The sequence below is a fragment of the Xiphophorus hellerii genome, chromosome 20, assembly GCF_003331165.1.
Source record: "Xiphophorus hellerii strain 12219 chromosome 20, Xiphophorus_hellerii-4.1, whole genome shotgun sequence".
In the NCBI taxonomy this organism is placed as follows: domain Eukaryota; kingdom Metazoa; phylum Chordata; class Actinopteri; order Cyprinodontiformes; family Poeciliidae; genus Xiphophorus; species Xiphophorus hellerii.
In genome coordinates, this window is record NC_045691.1 from 13664284 (window position 1) to 13683401 (window position 19118).

The 19118-nt window shown below is 36.8% G+C and overlaps 2 protein-coding genes across 4 annotated transcripts in view; both read left to right on the forward strand.

The window, feature by feature from the left end:
- The first annotated feature begins 1780 nt into the window (after positions 1-1780).
- tnfrsf1b (tumor necrosis factor receptor superfamily, member 1B) lies at positions 1781-11096 on the forward strand. Its single transcript, XM_032550631.1, has 8 exons — positions 1781-2104; positions 4291-4396; positions 7932-8057; positions 8170-8328; positions 8461-8661; positions 8764-8853; positions 9017-9075; positions 10316-11096. Exons 1-8 carry the CDS (start codon positions 2054-2056, stop codon positions 10838-10840), a joined length of 1317 nt encoding a protein of 438 aa, XP_032406522.1. The 5' UTR covers positions 1781-2053; the 3' UTR covers positions 10841-11096.
- Positions 11097-12929: 1833 nt separating this feature from the next.
- trim62.1 (tripartite motif containing 62, tandem duplicate 1) overlaps positions 12930-19118 on the forward strand; it is a 46991-nt gene continuing 40802 nt past the window's right edge. Inside the window, exons 1-2 of one of the 3 annotated variants that reach the window (XM_032549901.1) lie at positions 12930-13001; positions 14807-15355. In XM_032549901.1, coding sequence (XP_032405792.1) covers positions 14948-15355 — 408 coding nt within the window. In that variant the 5' untranslated portion in view covers positions 12930-13001; positions 14807-14947. The remainder of the gene's footprint in view (positions 13002-14806; positions 15356-19118) is intronic. The other 2 variants (XM_032549903.1, XM_032549902.1) reach the window with 2 other exon arrangements.

Consider the following 19118-nt stretch of genomic DNA (forward strand, 5'->3'; position numbering starts at 1 on the left):
GGCAGAGCAGAAGAGGACAGACATGGATTTTCAGAGTTTTGCCAAGGTAGTTAAGATCATTGGATAAGATCGGCTTCATATGTAAGTATCGGTCGATCACCGATCTCCCAAAATTAAGGAAATCAGCGCCGACAAATGGGTTTTTAGAGATTTAAGAGGCCAAAACTAATTAAAACGTATTTATTCTCCCAGATATCAAGCTAACTGTGAACAGACCTCAAACTTCACAAACTCAAACATAATCTGAATGTAGAACTATGATTTGCTACCGTTTTCATCTATAGACTGATATTTTTTAACCTATTCTTCTCTACAAAAATAGCAAAAGCTCAGTCAGACTGTACATAGAAAATCTGTGAGCATCAATTTTCAAGTTTTACCATAAATTCCTATTTAGGTCTGAGCTTTGACTGGGTCATCCTAACACATGAATATGGTTTATACTTTACCTCCCCATTGTGTGTGTCAAATATTTGTCATGCTGGAAAGTGAACCTCGGCATAGCATCTCTGCTTTTCTTCCACTATTGATCTGTATTTAACTCCATCCATATTCCCAAGTTTCTCTGTGGGGATGATGTATTTAGGGTGATGTATTTTCTGACACACATAGCATTTTTCATGCAGGCAAAAAAGTTCAAATCTGATCTCATGTCCTCAGAGCAACGTCCTGCACATGTTGTGTCCTTTACAGTGGAGTCATCGTGGCTTTTCTCCTCACATCATTCCATAAAGGCAACATTTGTAAAGTTCATGACGAAGACATATCATGTCAGCAGATTTTCACACCTCTGCTGTGAATCTCTGCGGCTCCTCTGGAGTTACCTTGAACTACAGACTGTTTCTGCGATTAGTTCTCTACTTATCCAATCTGTAAGTTTAGGGTTTGGCTTTGCAGCTGTGATATAATCTTTCCATTTTATAGCCTAAGAGGTAACAGGGTTAAATCCAAATGCAAGCCACACTTTCCAATTTTTTATTTAAAAAACAATAAAATAAAATCCATAATTTCTGTCCTTATTCACAATTACGATCTGGTTCATGTTGATCATGTCTATTATCCAACAAAATATCCTGAGATTTCCAATTTTATAGTAACAAAGGCCCAACAGTGTTGTTTGAGAGCCATTGTATTATAAAAAATAATGTCTTCATGGAGATAATTTTCCAGGTGTTAATTTTCCAGGAGTGATATAAATGTATTTATATATATATTTGTTATTTAAGTAATTTTATACATTTATTTATTTGTTGGGTTTCACATTTATGTCTTGATTGCAGAAAATAACTCTGTATGCCTTAATGTGACCTGGTGACCTGAACATGGTTCATGGGGGAGTGGCTGACATTTTTCAAGAGGGGTCGCTACTGGTTCCATGCTTAAAATGCATGCAAAATTATCAGCCACTTTGATATTGAAATCCAAATAATTAATAATTTCTTCAGGCTGAGGAATCTAGTGATACACAGTGCAGTGTATGTTTTCCTCTTGCCAATACAAAAAGCGAGTATTAACTTGTCTCTGCTTGCGGAGACAAGTTAAATGACTTTGTTAACTGATTTTATTCCCTGAAGCTGAACTTTGGACTTTTTTTGAACTGTCTTGACACAGTTGGTGAACACTTAGCTATTGAGGTATTTATCAATGCAATCTGTTCTAGCCAAACATTTTAAAAAAAAGTTTTTCTGATCAGAATCAAATTCAGAAGCTTTAATTTCCAGGAAAAGACTCGGATGCTGCAGTTTTCCTGTAACCAGCTGCAGATTGCTGAGAGCACAATTTACTTCGAGGTGCCACACGTTTTCACCAGACCAAAACTTAGAAAAGCACACACGTACAGTTGCCACTGTACTCTCGCTAACCTCATTATAGTTATTCGCATCAGTTCAGTGAATGTGGGTTAGTCTGTCTGCTCGTTTCCTCCCTCCACATTCATCTTAGTGCAAGGAAATGCCTTGATGGTTTGAGCTCAGATGACCCGCCCTCGTGAGCAGCACACACACGCTGCCTACTGCAAGCTCTGCTCCGCTCTGTAATTCACTCTGGAGAAGCGATGAAGGACATACTGGTACTACTGCTTCTGCTGACTCTCCGAACTATCAAGGTAAGCCCCATCGAGCTTTATAATGAGAGGATAAATGCAGGCTGTGCTGCCACAAGTTATTGAGCAAAAAAAGTTGGGTCAATGTCATTGGAAGTAATTCCAGCGTCAAAATAAAAGCTCAGATGTTTATGTTACACGTGTTTCTGTAGTCTAACCTAATCAATTGTCATAAAGATTTTCTTTTTTCTTATTCTAAGTGTGACAAATTATTGTGGGAATATGTAAGCAGTAACTCAAGTAAGTATTTAGTTTCGGTTACTTGGAATGATGCTGTCTCAGACATCTAAAATGAAGCTGTTACTTTGTTTTAGTTTGTGTAGGCATGCAGCCATGAGGAAATAACTTTATTTTCTCTGATAAGCTATCAGTGTTTATTTATGCAGATGATGTTTCTCGTCAGTCCGTGGTCAAACAGTACAATTCCCTGTACTTACCAAAGAAAACCCGGGGCTTGTAGACTGACGCCTCTTGTTTCCTGTAATACCAGAAACTGCTGCTGCTGCTGTCAGCATAATTCTATCTTTTGCTTGTCATCGGCGCTGTGGTGAGACAGCTCTATGTCAGGTGTGTGAAGAGTTACAGTGCCACGCTCCCTCTCACCTCGCCAAATAACGTTTTAGCTTATGCATCCGTGCAATTCCCGCAGAGCCTCCCCACAGAAAGGAATGCACCTCAGAAATTGAGACAATGGCTCCTTTTTTCTTGAGTTTGCAGCTCAGGCTTTCACTAGGACAGAAAAAGGTGGGCGCAGGTGTGGGTGCTCTGGTGCATCACGCTTCTATATTTAAAATATCAGAGCTACTCGGGGGCCACTTGATCCATTCCCCTAATTAGCAAATGACTAAATTCAGGCTGTTTTGACCAAGCAGTTGGCCAGGTTTACGGTTTACTGTGTCCTGATAAAGAATACACAGCTTCTTAAAATATATTTTGGGGGTTTCTGTGATGCACTACACAAAGTAAGGCATAGATTTTTGTGGTATCTTGAATACCACACAAAGTAAGGCATTCAAGATAAATATCTTGAACGTGTAGGCGCTCAGCCCCCTTTATTTCGAACCCTATAAATAAAAGACAGTGCAGTCTATTGCATTCATAAGGCATATAATTAGCAAACAGGAAAGTCTCGATATAAATATAGCTCTTATTCAAGAGCTAGAGACTCTTGGTTTTTCTGGAGGAGTTGCAGAGATCCACAGCTCAAGTGCGAGAATCGGTTGGCAGGAAAACTATTAGATGTGTGATCTGGCCTTTAGAAAGTAATAATGGAAAAAATACATTACAGTTACTGTAGGAGAGACAGAATACGTTGGAAGAATATACTCTGAACAGATAAAAACAGAGGTTTTTGGCCTATATGCAGAATGCTCTGCTCAGGGAAATGAACGTGGCACATCACCCAAAAAATTAAATCAGGGAAATATGGGAAGGCTTATTTTTAGTTAGCTTTTTTTCTTCTTTTTAGTAAAAAGGGATGGAGAAGCTGATCATTTTTTATAGATGGAGCTGGATGCAGGAAAAATCCCAAAAGTAAACAGAAGCTTCAAAAGACCCAAGGTTCATTTTACATCATTTCTTCAGCCAGAACTACCATGTAAGGGCTTAGTGGTGGTAGTATCATGCTGTGGGGACGCTCTTTTGTTCTGCAAGAACATGAAAACTGCTCAGAGCTGATCGGAAGAATAATATAGCGAAACATATGGCAATCCTCGTAAAAGACGTCATGCTAAATGCTAACCATCAACACAACAGGCCGAGCTACAATCGGATGGTTTAAATCAAAGCATATTCTTATGTAAGAAAGGCCTAGTCAAAGTACAAAACTAAATCCAATTGAAAGTCTGTGGCAGACATTCTCATTTACTAACAATCTGAGTGAGCCAAGAAGTGTTTTTCAAAGGACTTACACAGGATACAAATGCACCTCACATTTGATTTTATGAGATTTCTATTGCAAATAATTTTTTTAAAATATGTAATATTTTTCATCCACTTCACAAATATGTACTACTATGTGTCGGGCTATCAAAAAAGAACACTGGAGTCAGTGTTTTTAGCAGAAAAAATGTGATTTGAATTCTTCTAAGCATTGTAAGTCTGCTTCAAAGTGCACAAATGTTCTAAGATATAAAAAGAGTTTATTTGTTAAATAATAAGTTACACATTTTTATGTTTTCTTCCCACAGGTTTCCTCACTCCCATATCAGCCTGACTCCAATGGAAATTGTCGCAACCTGACAACAGAATACTTGCATGATGGTATTAACTTGTGCTGCAAGAAATGCCCCCCTGGTAAGTACTTTGCTTTTCACATAAAATAAAATACAGATGCAATCTGTGAAGTTCAGACACCTCACATAACTGTTAAAAAAAAGTTACGGTGCAACAGGCTGCGTGATGATGCACCTCTTGAAACCCAGTGGTGAAGGTTTGGGCGTGGAGGTGTGAGAGAAAATTTTAAAAACAAAAAAGAAATGCACCCACTGAATTTCAGAACAAGACCTACTAAGCAAAAGTGCTAAATTGAAGTTTTAAGCATATCTGGTCAAATTTTCAAATTTTGTATAAAGTATATGGTATAATGTAAAATTATCTGCAGAAGTGACATTTTCAAAAATCAATCAGATAAAATAAAACTAAAAAAAGTTTTCAGACAGAAATATTTATTCTTCCAGTTAACTTTACAATTATAAGCAAATCATTTCTACAAGGTGCATTCGCTTTCTAATGTTAAAATTCTATTTTTAGTGTTAAGTGGTATTAAAAATCCTGCATTGTGGTTTTATAGTAGCACAGCGGCTTTATGCATGATTGCTGATTGTTACCAACAAACTGAAAGGTTTCATATCGTTATGAAAAACTATCGCTCAGATGGAAACGACTTCATCACTTAATTTATTATCTGTAAATCTGAATTAAAGTCAATCTGAATTAACACATTCTTTGAATGGGTTAATTGCAATTAATGATGAGTCACAGAACGAAGTGTTCGCTGTTTATTGTAGTTTTTTTTCTCTATTCAAAAGAAACTACCAGGCACTGTGATGATCTCACAGTTTCCACTTCTGTTGGTTTTGAGAGCATTCAGTTTCAGAGCTGGAAGCACGAAGACAAACAGTAGCTGTAAAATTATCATTGTTATTGGAAATGGGGAGCCGTTTCATCTAAATGCATCTTTATCATGAGGAAATGCAGAAAACCGACGTTAATTTCCAGGGGATTTTTGATTTCTTTCTTTTTTACAAATTCTTTTGCAACCCAGAAATGAATGGCTTGTGAACAGCACTGCCTTTGATCTCTCTGGGAAAGGGCTTGTAGGTATGTAAATTTGATATTTAACAAAGATTGTTCACAATTGAGCTGCCTGTGAGATCACAGCCACACACTTCACTTCCTTCCACACTTTCGATGGGGATTCCACACACTGAAAGTTTTTTTTTTTCCCTCTTTATTTTTTAATTTATTTGTTCTTTAGAGTATTCGCCTGAAGGAACAGCAGTAGAGTTTGTGTGAAGTTTATCTTTGCTAACGACAAAACGGCGGTGTTAGCAATGTTTTGGGTTGTGAGGAAGAAGAATCCAGTTTGACTTGGAGGCTTTTGCAACCACTGCGCCTGTTCAAGCTCTAACTCGATCCGTTGTTTCTTTTAATCTTATCTTTGCACCACAGAGTGAAGCTCACATCCTGATTCATTGTTCAGTGAGTTCGACTAACACGCAGCTTTTCCTGGACCGGTTTAGCTGATGTCTTATCATTTTGTTTTGGTAAATCAAGACTCTGCCCACATTTACATGACGAATGACTCACATTTTAAGCGTCTAATCATTGTGGTGATTTAAAACGTAGACTGTTTCATGTGTGAGTACAATATTGTGACAAGAATTTTTAATGTTGCAGCATTTATTTTCACGCAGCGTTGCTAAGATTCTGCCTTTATTACTGGCGAGTCAGGCCGTTACAAAGACTCTTCTCTGGCTCATGCCAATGGATTTCCGTGGAGTAAAGTCCAACTGAAGTAATTTTTAATCCATCTAATAAAACAAAGGTTGTAAAACAAAGGCAATTGATCCTTAGAGGATCAATAAAAGGTATTGATGCCATCAATGGCCGGGATCTTTTGATTTTGTTGAGAAGCAACAAAATCAAAATTCAAGAGCAGATGAGCAACATATTTATTGAAAGAGTCTAGAAAAGGTTACAAAGCCACTCCTAAGGCTTTGGGTCTCAAGCACAGCACAGTGAAAACTGTTAGTCACAAATAGAGAAAACATGAAAAATTGTTGAAGCCTCTCAGAAGTGGGCCAAGATCGCACCAACAACTCATCCAGAAGGTCAATAAAGAACCAAGAGGAACATGTAAAATACTGCAGGCTTGATTAAGGGAAAGAGATTCAGCAGTAATGATTTATAGACCAAATCCACTGCTGACCAAAAGATCTTAAAGGACCGCCTCACATCGACAAAAGACATCGAGATGATCCCCAAGGTTTTTGGGAAAATGTTCTGAAGTTAAGACAAAAGAAATTGGAAGGTGTGTGTGGTGGTAGGGTGAAAGTCTAAGGCTGCTTTGTTGTTTGAGAACCAGTGCAGTAAAGTAACTGATAAAACCAGTAAGTAGACATGAAGTGTGTACTTTTTTAGCAGTGGTAAAAAAAAGAAGAAGAAAATTCATGGAAAGGCACATTTTTCCACTATGGCTGAAAATGTTCTCTAGCTGCTTGCTAGTCTTCAATCTTCTAAAAGTTCCTTAATGTAAGGTTTTAGTAAGTGACTGAGGACTAAAAACTGCTAAGCACAGAACCAATGCAGCGCGGCAACAAAATGAAACAATGACCTCGTTTACAAGTACTAGGAAGAGATAATGAGCAGCATTTAAGACAAGCTTCAAGAGATATAATGAATCAAAATTGTAGAAGAATTAAAAAAAGGAGGAAAGTCTGAGTTGAAGCAAACTTGGCTATGTATAAATAAGCTCAGCTGCCTGTGCAGTTTAAAATGACACAGATTTATCTTTTATTCAGGATCATAACTTTTAGTTTGCTGATTTAAGTACAGTAGTTCCCATCGTTCTTTTCTACAGGCATCTACACGATCATAAAAAAGTAGAACAGTTTTGTTTTAAGATAGATTGAAGGAGCAGAACGTCGAGTGCAGAAAGAACAATCCCCAGTACTGAACCCTGGGGAACTCCAGCAGTCGATGGCAGTGAAATTAAGGTGTCACTGAGGCTGACTCTAAATCCAGGCTACAAACGAGGTCACGGTTGTCTTTTGTTTAAAATAATACCCTATTACTCTGAAATTGGTCCATCAAACATCCAAATGTTTTTGCGTCTTAGTGATGCTAAGCTATAATTTTCTGTTTAAATCTGTTAGTAGTTATTTCTAAAGTTTATCCAACAGCTCTAGTAACTAAAGTTCTCTTTGCTTTTTGTGCTGTTAAGCCCATCTCTAACTTCTCTTTGATTATTGTTTTTCAAAGTCAGTCAGACTCATTCAATGTTTTTAATTATGTTTTTACTTTGAAGATGGTGCTTTACCACATAATTTGGAAGTGTTAAAATGAATACATTGGGAGGTATTAATCCCACTTTAGTGTGTTTGGTTAATCTCATTTGTTGTTTTGTTTGCTTAATCCCTGCTGCCCTCCATAACGGAGGGCATCTTTTCCACATCAGGTTTCTGACACCACTCTGTTTCTAGTTGCCATTATAAATCTATTTATAGGAGCCAAATTCAACCTGCTGACTTTGTTCAGTCAAGCAAAATTTCTTTCCTATATATGTTGTTTAATTGTCTGTTCAGTAACTAAATGAATGTTTTCACAGGGCAACGACTGAGGCAAGAGTGCTCTAGAAACTCCGACTCAGAATGTGAACCATGTGGATCAGACCAGTACATCGAGACCTGGAACTACACCCCAAACTGCTTGTCCTGCACCAAGTGCAAAGAGAGTCAGTAGATGTGTTGTGAATCTATGTTGCAATAATACCTGATTCACTCATCCGTTCCATAGTTTTACTTTCTGCTAATGGTTTATGTTTACTCTCTTTCATGCTGAACCAGTAAAAGGTCTTGTGAATCACCAGGACTGCACCTCAACCAGAAACGCCAAGTGTGTTTGCAAATCTGGGATGTTCTGTGAGATGGGGTTTAATAATCCATTCTGCACAGACTGTAGGCAGTATAGAGTTTGCAAACCTGGATTTAGAGTTTCTATGCCAGGTAAATCTAATCTCTTAAAAAACACTTAATAAACATCTATAGATTTAATAAATAATTACGCTGAAGTAGGTAATTATTTTTATTTTCTATGAGAGGCTCTGACCTTGTGAAATGTTTGTGTGTTCATGTCAGGCACGCTGAACTCTGATGTGAAGTGTGAGAAATGCCCCACCAATCCCTGTCCGCTTCGTACAACAGTACAAACGGTAACGACTACAGTTACAGTAAACGCCACAACGCCACGAGGCCCGCAGCAGATGACGCAGCCTGTCAGGTCTCACCTAACCCTGGAACCCAAAGGCCCTAAACCAGAACAACCCATCAGTGAAATGGGTACAAGTTTCATAAGCTCACTGTACTGTCTGATCAGTGTTTCGGTTTGCCTGTTTCTCATGTCTGATCTTAACTTGCATCTGTGTCCCACTTTCTGCTTAGTTGCGGTCATTGCTGGTGCCTCTGGATTCCTTTTGTTTCTTATCATCGTCTTCCTCCTGCTGATACTTTGCAAACGAAAGAAAACTAGAGGTAACATCACCCATACCAGTCTTGATGATAGACAATAGACTTTAACCCAAATTACTGAATAAAAATAGTCACTATTATTTAATTCTTTAACTGAATCTGTTGTGGTCATAATCACACTTGAGCCCGTGCCTCACTGAATGTCTTTTCTTTCCTGTTTTTCCAGATTCTGGACACTTATCACCTAAGGTAGATGCAAATGGAAACTGTGAGGCAGCAGAACAGGTGAGTTTTATCTCTGTACATTCCCAGCATGCCTTTCTTTCGATATAAAGAAAGGCATTCTGGGAATGCACGCTGCAACCTGCGGCTCTTTGGACCTTCAACAATGGCTCTTAATAACTTTGTCTGAAGATGATGAAGAAACAACTAATACTTTTAAATATGGATATAAAAACAAGTGCAGCTTTTTCTTTGAATAATGTAATTGAATTTCCACAACAGAATGACACTAAAAGTATCAATTCTTATATCTAATGATCTTGTCATTAAGTTGAAAACATGTGCTTTTCTATTCCAGTATCAACATCCCGTGTAAAAATTACATTCCTCTCTTTAAAACCTCTGAATAAAAATAAAACAGTGGTTCTTTGAAAATAATACATTTCCTATAGTACAGGGGTCTGCAGCCTGTACCATTCAAAGACTCATTTTTGCCCACAGTCCAGCTAAATAAACCTCATTTAGAGCCACAAATGTTAAAAATTTTTAATTTTTGGTATAAATCTTCTTTAGGAAATATATTATTTTAAAGAACCACAATTTTATTTTTATTTTTGTAGGTTTAAAAATACAGAAAAACAAAACCTGTAAAAAAAAAAAAAATAGCAAAAGAAAAACATTTTATTTTCATGACAAGATAATTAAATATAAGAATGCTGTTGATACTTTTAGTGTCATTTTAGTGTAATTCAATTCAATTATATAAAGAAAAAACTGTAAAACTGCTAAAAGCTGCATTTATTTTTATATCTATATTTAAAAGGTTTTTTTTGGCTATGCGTGAGTGGTGACTAAACTGATTTAGTTCCTCCTTCACCCTTGTGGTCAGTGGCTTACATAAATGAGACTATGTGTCACATAAAATTTATAACATAAGACTCATTGTTTCTTAATTAAATGTTTCCTAGACAATCTGATGAACATAACGTTATCATTTCTTAAGAATTCAACATGTGATTGTTTTTTTTTTCACCAATGAGTAAATGATTGGATTGGATGAATTATGCAAGTGTGAGGTTATGTTACTGTAAAAGTAACACTTTTTAGACATATTTATCATAAGGGAAAAGATTTGAAAGGAGAAGAATTGTTTTTTTTTTCTTCAAACTTGTAGAAGATAGAAAAGCTAGACTTCATGTATGTTTTTAATCTACCTCAAAAATCAAATTAGCCTCAAGTTAGCTGCATGCGTCATGCTTGTGACGATATAAAAACACTGACTCTTGATTTGTTTCGTCACTAGAATGGTCACAGCAACTTCTCTCAGATGATTTCATACAAACTTACCTCACCGGAGCAAATGTGTCTGCTGGAGAAAGGGGAAGTCACCAGTGACCAAAGTGTGAGCAGCAGCGATACCGAAACTTCAACCAGGGCAGATGGTTCCAGCAGCCATGAGTCCCTCAGGCCTCTACAACCAACTTTAGGTCTTGACAATGCAGCGTCTCTCCTGTCGGAGCCCATGACCTTACAGTCCTTCACGGACCCCGCCGCTCCTCAACGCAGCATCAGCACACAGAGCTCCTCTCAGCCCACCAGCCCGCAGATTGTCAGCCCCGTAACGAACAGTCCCCACGTCAACGTCAACATCACTTTGCATATAGGAAATGGTTCCTGTGGGACGCCATCTTTTCAGCCAACAGACTTTAACCAAGTGGAGCATCAACTTCCCTTTGGACAGGAAGAGGAGTCCGTCAGCTCTCCTCAGCAAGAGGCAGGCAAACTGTCGTTTATGTCAGTCGAGGAGAGTCCCAGCTATTGCACATGAAAACTCCTGTCCCTTCTGAACATTTTTTTAACATTACTTTAAAAAGCTTTGACTGAAAGAATGTGCAGCAAAAACCCAGTGCTTTGTTTTGTCGTCAGCTGTTACTTTATGGGTATGTGTATATATTGTTTGTTGTTGTACATAAATGTTCTAAATATAGATTTATTAAACTTTTCTTTCTTTTTTTTTTTACATATATTTCTGATTTGTGCAGTGGACATAAAATAAAAGGGCGTTCAAGTGAGCTTTCAGAGTTCTTACGTATTTCTCGCCTAGCATATTTTTAGTTTATTTATTTATTTATGACCCGGCATAAAAGAATGAAACCAGAAAGAAGAGTTTGTGATGAAACATGGTTGAAATCTTTCCAGCTCTTTATATTTTTCAGTATTTTAGGCTAGAAGATGCCAAACAGAAAACAGAGCAGAAGAAATAACGTTTATGCTGATTCTCACTTTATCCCTTATAAAACTCAACATTAAGATTGCCAAGTTAATGTTCAGATTTACAGTAATTTGAAAATCAATGCTCCATCCAATCTCACTGAGCTTCAACTTCAGTTATGCAAAGAAGTAGCGATACTTTCCAGTCTCTACATGTGCAAATGCTAGTAGAAACACACCCAAAAGCATCCAAAAAACAATCCTTTTTTTTCTGCCTCTTGAGAGTTATGCACATTTGTGTTGGTTTTATCAGATTTAATCCCAATAAAATATATTGAAGTTTGTGGTTGTAACATGAAGCAATGTGAAAATTTGCAAATGGTATGAATAATTTTGCCAAGTGCAATACTTTGAATACATTTTCACACAAATAGCATAATATGTGTAAAGAATGTTTGAATATCATCACACCTAAGTTGAGCAATTTTAGAACAATTATATTTCAAACAGTATAATTTTCAATAACATATTTTGTAAAAAAAAAAAATTTAAATATTTGAACTTAATATGGTATTCTTCTTTCCTTAAACAGTGTTTCCCACTGTTATTAGGCACACTGGTCCTCAAGCCACACTGCGCTGCATTTCCTTGCTTCAGTCCAGCTGATTTCAATTGATGATTGATTAACAGGCGTTTGTTGAACTGCAATCAGTTGAATCAGGCACATTAAAGCAGAGAAACCTCTAAAATATGTCGGACAGTGTGCCTTGAGGACCAGGGTTAGGAAACACTGCCTTAAAACATAAATTATCTTCAACTATGTGTCTAAAAGCGCCCCATAATTAAAGGCATAATAAAAACAATTTAAAAATTAATAATTACAAATTGAAATCAATTAAATAAATTAATGTAGCTGTAATTATTTGTTTAGGACTTAAAATAGCTAAAATAATATGACATATGTTTAGTTTCCACTTGAAGTGCTGTGTGTATTAACCAATCAAGTGTTGCAATTTTGATGAAAATTAGTTCATGAAAGCAGTTTATAGTTAAATAGAAAATATTTATAAATAACATAAGTCTTTTTTTTTAACTTCATTATTAATTTGGGTATTTATTTATAGAAATATTATTTTTTCGAAATTGTTAAATGTATTTATGACAGTTTCCTATAAAAATACTTAATATCGACTCTAATCTCTTCCAGCCATATTTAAAGCGTCTTAACTGAATTGACTGTGATTTCTACGGACACTGCCGACACCTGCTGGTGGAAGAGGAGCACTGCAGCCACTGACCAAGTATTCCTCATTCGATTCATGAAAACGCTTTTACGGAGCCGTGACAATCTCTTTATTTATGTCGACTAAAATGTAATTCAGACCATTTAATGAACTGTTTCGGTTTTTCTTTGTGTGTTTTGCTGTTTCTTCTCATAAAGGCAAACCGCTAACAGCGGGTGAACAGGAGAAAGGAATTGTGGGTCACTTCATTTTAGAAATCGGGGGTCAACGGTTAAATTTTAACCGCTCTATCAAACGGTCTAAATGATTTTGATTCCTTTAAAATGACGGTGGTCATCTGAATATTTCGGGTTGTTTTATTGTAGCTTGAGTGACGTTAACAGTGGAAACATAATAATGTTTAATCCCCTCTGAACACCCCTCTGTGTGTGGGGCAGTTGGTTTCGTCTGTTGCCGTTGTGTGTCGGTGTTCTTCCTGAAAAGACACTCGCATTGAAGCCGCTGCTGTCGCCGCAGAGAGGTCGGTAGGTTAAGGTTCGTTTCCTCCGCTTTTATTCATTTTTTGTTGTGGAAAATGTCACATTGAGATAAGTTCCCACCGTTTATGTATAAGTGATATTATTTACTGTTAATAAGCAGGTTAAATTAATTAATGCTTCGCCTTTTATTGTGTCATTCATCCTCCTGTTGTGGCTTTTTTTTTTTTTTTTTTTTTTGTGCCTTGTCTGTTGTGTTTACAAATCCAGCTAGGTGTCGAGTCAAGCTAGTTAAATAAAGCATGTGCCACGACTTTACAGCATGTGTCAAACTCGCTGTAGTTTTTAAATGATTGTCAGAATGAAAGAGCCTGCTCCAGGCTGTTTAAAACTCTCCTGATTTGGGGGAAAATAAAATGAAAGCTCCTCAACACCGGGGAAGGAGGTCGACAGAGAGGACAGGGCTGCAGGTGTTTGCCTGTTGGTCGCCTGGGAGGCTGTTTGTTGAGGTTAGGGATAAAAGAGACGTGGGGAAATACCCGAATCTGGCAAGTGATTTAGCAAAATGAAAAGGCATTTCCTTGGAAGCTTCAACATTTCCAGGTGTTCACGCAGGTAAAGGGGGAAGCTGTCAAAGTGAAACCAACTGCGGTTTTATGTTATAAGCGCTGACTACATGGTATCCACCTGGATTATGTGCATTGTTGAGCCATAAATAATGCTGCAACATTTACAGTAACAGTTGTCAGTCAGAAAAGACCAATAGCTTCTTTAAACTATTGGTGTATTTGTATTCAGCTCCTTTTATTAGGGCAGCACTAAATAAAGTCAACCAGCTGCCTCCACTAATCAGCCAACTGGTGATTGGAGTCAACCTGTGTGCAAAATCATCTGTTTTCCAATCAGTCGAGTTCATTTGTACAGCAAAAACATTAATTTAGATCATCTAGTGAATAGTTGTGAAAACCAATAACAGATATTATATTTTTGTCATGAGCCATCGTCAACAAACGTCAAATATGTTGGTCAATGTGCCATTTATTTTGGTTCAAAAAGGAAAATAAAACATTACTGAACAAGCAGCAACACAAGTTGTTCTCTGGTCTGAGTTCATATGAAGGAAGCTTGATAAAATACTAACCAATCCTGGACAAAATCCTGTTGAAGGCTGCAAGAGACTTTAAAATAAGGTGGATGCTCACATGCCAACAGGACAGTGACTTAAAACATACATTCATAACTACAGTAACATCAATACTTTGATAACTTCAAAGTATATCCGTGTGTTAGACTGGTCTAGTTAAAGTTTGTGGCAAGGCTTGAAAATTGATGTTCACAGATGCTCTGCCAATAAATATGGCTGAGCTTGAGATATTTTGCAAAGAAAAATTGACAAAATGTTTAACATGGGCTGATGGCTGAATATACTTTTAAAAATGTGAAACTGAATGTATTAATTTATTGACTCAGGAGAACAGAAACGCATGCTGCAGTTCTCTGTAAAATATTGCTAAAACCATGAATATTTTTACTTTCATAAATCATGTCAACACTACACATTGTCTGTGGTTGTGATATGAAAAAGTTCAAAGGTTAAGAATACTTATCAAAGCATCAAGAATGAAAACGAGGTATTGATCCTGAGAAGCTGGAAGATTTTTATTTTTTATTTTTACTTTTATAGTTAATGTTAGACTAATTGCTGTTGGTTCAACTCATACTTAATGTTTAATGAGTTCTTATCAAAGTCCATTTAGTTAAAGTGTTACTACTAAATATTACTTACTCTTTTTGAAAACAAGACCAATCTGGCCTCGGATTAAAGATTTGATGCATCATTTTCTCTTTTCCTCTCTCTGCTAGTGTCACAAACATCCATTTTGACAGCTCTGGTAGATCTTCTCAGTCTGCACTCGCATGGCCGTGAACCATCCGCTCTCAGATTAAACCCAGTGTGCTTCGCTTCAGAACTTCGTCCTTTTAGATGCCGCTCAGCCTTTGCAAATGGCTTGCTGTCTGAAGGACGAGCTCCTCTGTTCCATCTGCCTCAGCATCTATCAGGACCCCGTCAGCTTCGGCTGCGAGCATTACTTCTGCAGGAAGTGCATCACCGAGCACTGGAGCAGGCAGGAGCCACACGGTGCGCGGGACTGCCCCGAGTGCCGCCGGACCTTCGCCGATCCGCTGCTGTCGCCGAGCCTCAAGCTGTCCAACATTGTGGAGCGCTACTCGGCCTTCCCGCTCGACGCGATCCTGAACGCGCAGAGGAGCTCCTACCCCTGCAAGGACCACGAGAAGGTCAAGCTCTTCTGCCTGACGGACAAAAGCCTGGTGTGCTTCTTCTGTGACGAACCGGCGCTTCACGAGCAGCACCAGGTGACCACCATTGACGAGGCGTTCGAGGAGATTCAGGTCAGCGGCCGCAAACACACTTCAGCTGCTTATTTATAGTGATAACTTTGTTTTGTTTTCAAGTAGGGCTGAAATAATTAGATTATTTAAATAATTGCCAACTAATTTAGTAATCGATTGGAGTAAAAGGTCTCAAAAAAAGACCTTATACTCTTATACTTCAGCTCTGACTAGCTGAAAGAACTAGTCAGAGGAGTAATTAAGCCAAACGTGGACCAAATAAATGTATAAATTCTGAATTTAAGATGTAAAAAGAACATTGTCTATAAATATGTTTAATCCAAAACTCCTCAAGTGCCATAGTTTTAGCTTCACCTCGTTCAAATTAAAAAAATAATCAAGACTTTAGCACCACACTTTATTGATAAGTGAGCAGATAGGGCTGAGCTTTTCACATGTTGATGATAAAAGTTTTTTTTTTAACTGCAGATGCATCCTTTGCTACAAGTTATTAACTAAAAGCAGTGCTATGTTCCTGAATTTTAGGCAATCAAATGTTTATTTTCTCATTCTTTTAGCAAAAGAATTGCATATTTTAATGTAGTTCTAGTATTGTATAAAAAGGTCTTAAATAAAAAATCAGCAGAATGTGCCATTTTTCTATCTGATTAATCAGTACAGTAATCAAGAACTAAAATGTGAATTGCATTTTTATATTTAACTACTAACATTTTACAAATTAGTTTATCTAATTTTGCTGACCTTAGTTAGTGTTTTGAACTCATTGTTTCTACAGTAAAAATGCACCATAAATGAAGCTCATTCTGCAAGCTGTGGGAAACTTTTCCAGGAAGCAGGGTGGTTTTCTGGGGCCAAACTTCTCAACTGTTTCCACTGTGGCGATAAATCAGGGTACCAAGTCTGGAGTCTAGAAAACGGCTACGATAAGGGGGAAGCACTTCTGGTAATCCTCTTGAATCATAAGTATAGAGGATGCAGAATTTACTGTTTGAATATTTTCTGGTTTCAATTTCAGTCATCTCCCAGTTTAAACTCTATAAAGTTTTCACTTCCTGTTGGCTTCAAGTTATACAACAGGAGTTGGTATTTTCTTTGCAAACAGATTTTAAATTCTGTTGGGGAAAAAAAAAATCTATGTTGAAAATCTGTCTTTTGTTTTGCGTAGATTTGAAATAAAATCAGCTAACCTTAGTATAAATATTAATCATATTTAATGATTATATCAGATCACTTAAATGAATTCTGGACTTTGGCATTTAGCATCTGGGAAGTTACAAAGCGTAAACAATCTTATCTAAGTTAATTTGTAAGAGATTTAAGGTGGTAAAAACTGTGGGGAGAAGAAAAGAGGGGCTTTAATTTAAACAAACATTGAGTTGTAATCGTTTGCTTTGCCTTTGCTCTAATAGCAAATATTAATAGCCTGGTATGAAATTCTCACTACATGCTAACTTTTAGAGAAACAATCCACAGAAATGCAACAAATATTAAATTAATTTCTTTTATTCAAGACCTAGAGGCAATAACTATTCCTACTGCAGATGAAAAATATGGAGGGTTATAAATAGTGATTTTTATTTTATTTTAATACATTAGAAAAATTAAGAATAAACACTCAGTAAATCTTAATACACTCTTAAAGTAAAGCTGCTTCATTCTTAGAATATTGTTTTTTATTTTGCTATTTAAAGAGCAATTTGTGTAGAATAAGTTGATAATAGCTGGTTAATTAATCAGGCAATCTGCTTCTGAGTGACTAAGAGTTTACCAAACTGGAAATATTTCTAATATATTACTTTTATTTCTTGATTAATTTCTTATAATCGAGGGGAAATTATGTTATTTTTCATTCAGTATTACTCATCACTGCATACAGATTCAAATAAAATCTTTTAAAAAGGACTTTAAAGTGAAACAATGTATTAAGAAACCAACATTTTAATTAACTGTACAAATATAAAAAAAATTCTGCTGGAAATTTAGTATATCTAAATAATACATAAATCTAATGAGGAAATGTACCAAGAATATACAATATCGTGGTCATTGTTGCACATCAGCGCTTTTCCTTTCCCGCCTTCATTTCCTGCCATGTCCGCGCTCCAGGAGTGTTTAAAAATTAAAAGAAATTTGGTTTGTTTCAGGTCAGAGATCTTGACTCAACTCCACATTAAACTTGAATGTGCTGGCGGATTTGAAGTGTTTGTGAAGTAAAAGGAGTGAAAAGCATTGGCTCCTCAATGATTCATTCTCTTCACATCCAGGATCATTGACAGTAGCTGGCAGCAGCTGTGACGATATGAAGCTCCTCTAAAAAGCTCAAATGTGTTGCATGTTTGCATGCTGGGTCGAGTTTCTTTCCACATATGCAAGAATGGTTCTGGTTTTGTTTTGTTTTTTTTCTTTCCCCTCTGTATTTGAATAATTCCTGTCCTGCTGAGCCAAAATCCAATAACTGTGAAACAAAGCTCCTAATCCAGTTCCTATGGTGCTTTAGTTTGCATAGAAACACATTCCAGCTTCCCCCCTCACCTCAGTGCTTACAAATTTTCATGCTTCTCTTACCTGTGGAGCAGAAGTTTACATACACTCCTCATGGGTGTGACTCTCGTATCAATTTTAGGGTTTGTCTTTTGTGTTTTTATTTATTTTTTTCTGGATGAAATGAAACAACAAACCACTTCAGTGATTTTTAAAGAAGACTTTCTCCTATTCACATTGAGTCAAAAATGAGAACATTAGCCTCTCTAATGTTTGGTTGAACTTTCTGTAGCAAGTTGTACTAATATTATTATTTATCAATTAATTCAAGGTTATGGTATAATTCAGTCCACTCCTCTAGTCAGAATCGGAAGAGTTGGACTTGATTAAATGTGTCCGTTTCTGGGGACGGACCTGGCTTTTCAGCATATTCCAGAAATTTTAAATAGGATTTAGTTCGGGGCTTTACTAAGACTATTCCAGGAGCCTGATATGTCCAGATTTATCCGTTCCAAAACCCATTTTGATTTGTTTCTTGTCATAGTTCTATTGGAACAACAAATTGTGTCCCATGTTCGACCATGTAACCAAACTGTAGGCTTTGGATTAAAGGAAACTGTTAAAACAGAGAAAGAGCTGGATTTATTCAGCCATGACACCCTGCAGTACATTTGGAGTTGAGAAACCACAGAACACGATATCAAATGGGGATGAGTATTTATTGTGAAAGAATCATGAAAGATTTCTTATAAGAATTGACTATTGTGTCCAGAAGAGTTTCAATATGTTCAGAAATATAATAAAATACAGACACACTGTGCAACTTTGCAATAAAAATCGCATTTCTTTATGTAACTGTTGTCCTGAAGTGCCCAGTTCTTTAAGAGCATTCTTTGTGAGGCTATGATTGTTGTGACATGCAGTCGAAGTCTGCAAAAATGTTGCAAGATTTCTTTCTATGTCAGTTTTATTATTCTACTAAATATCACAAATAATGTAGCGAAAAGATTTAAAGTCCGCATTGCCTACCCTTAATATGAATTGCAAAGCATGGTGCGCTGAGCACAAGGTGAAGGGAATAATTAACCAAGAGAAATGCCTCTAAATTATTTGACTTTCTTAAAATTGGGAGAAACCTTTTTGAGTTTGGACACTTAAGTCTTCCAGCAGGACATTGATTTCAAAGATACTTCAAAACTGTTTCTTATGAAGGCACTAACATCAGTATTGGCCACTATTAACCCATTGTTATCAGTCTAATAAATAAAACTGCGCAACCAATATTTAACATCCGATACTTGCTTCCGTCTTGTTGCCATTT

What these genes read in the sequence shown, in the direction of transcription:
- tnfrsf1b (XM_032550631.1), top strand. Translation starts at nt 2,054, where the DNA reads ATGAAGGACATACTGGTACTACTGCTTCTGCTGACTCTCCGAACTATC. An exon ending in ACAACCCATCAGTGAAATGG is followed by an intron (nt 8,662 to 8,763) that starts GTACAAGTTTCA and finishes CTTTCTGCTTAG; the next exon opens with TTGCGGTCATTGCTGGTGCC. An exon ending in ACTGTGAGGCAGCAGAACAG is followed by an intron (nt 9,076 to 10,315) that starts GTGAGTTTTATC and finishes TTTCGTCACTAG; the next exon opens with AATGGTCACAGCAACTTCTC.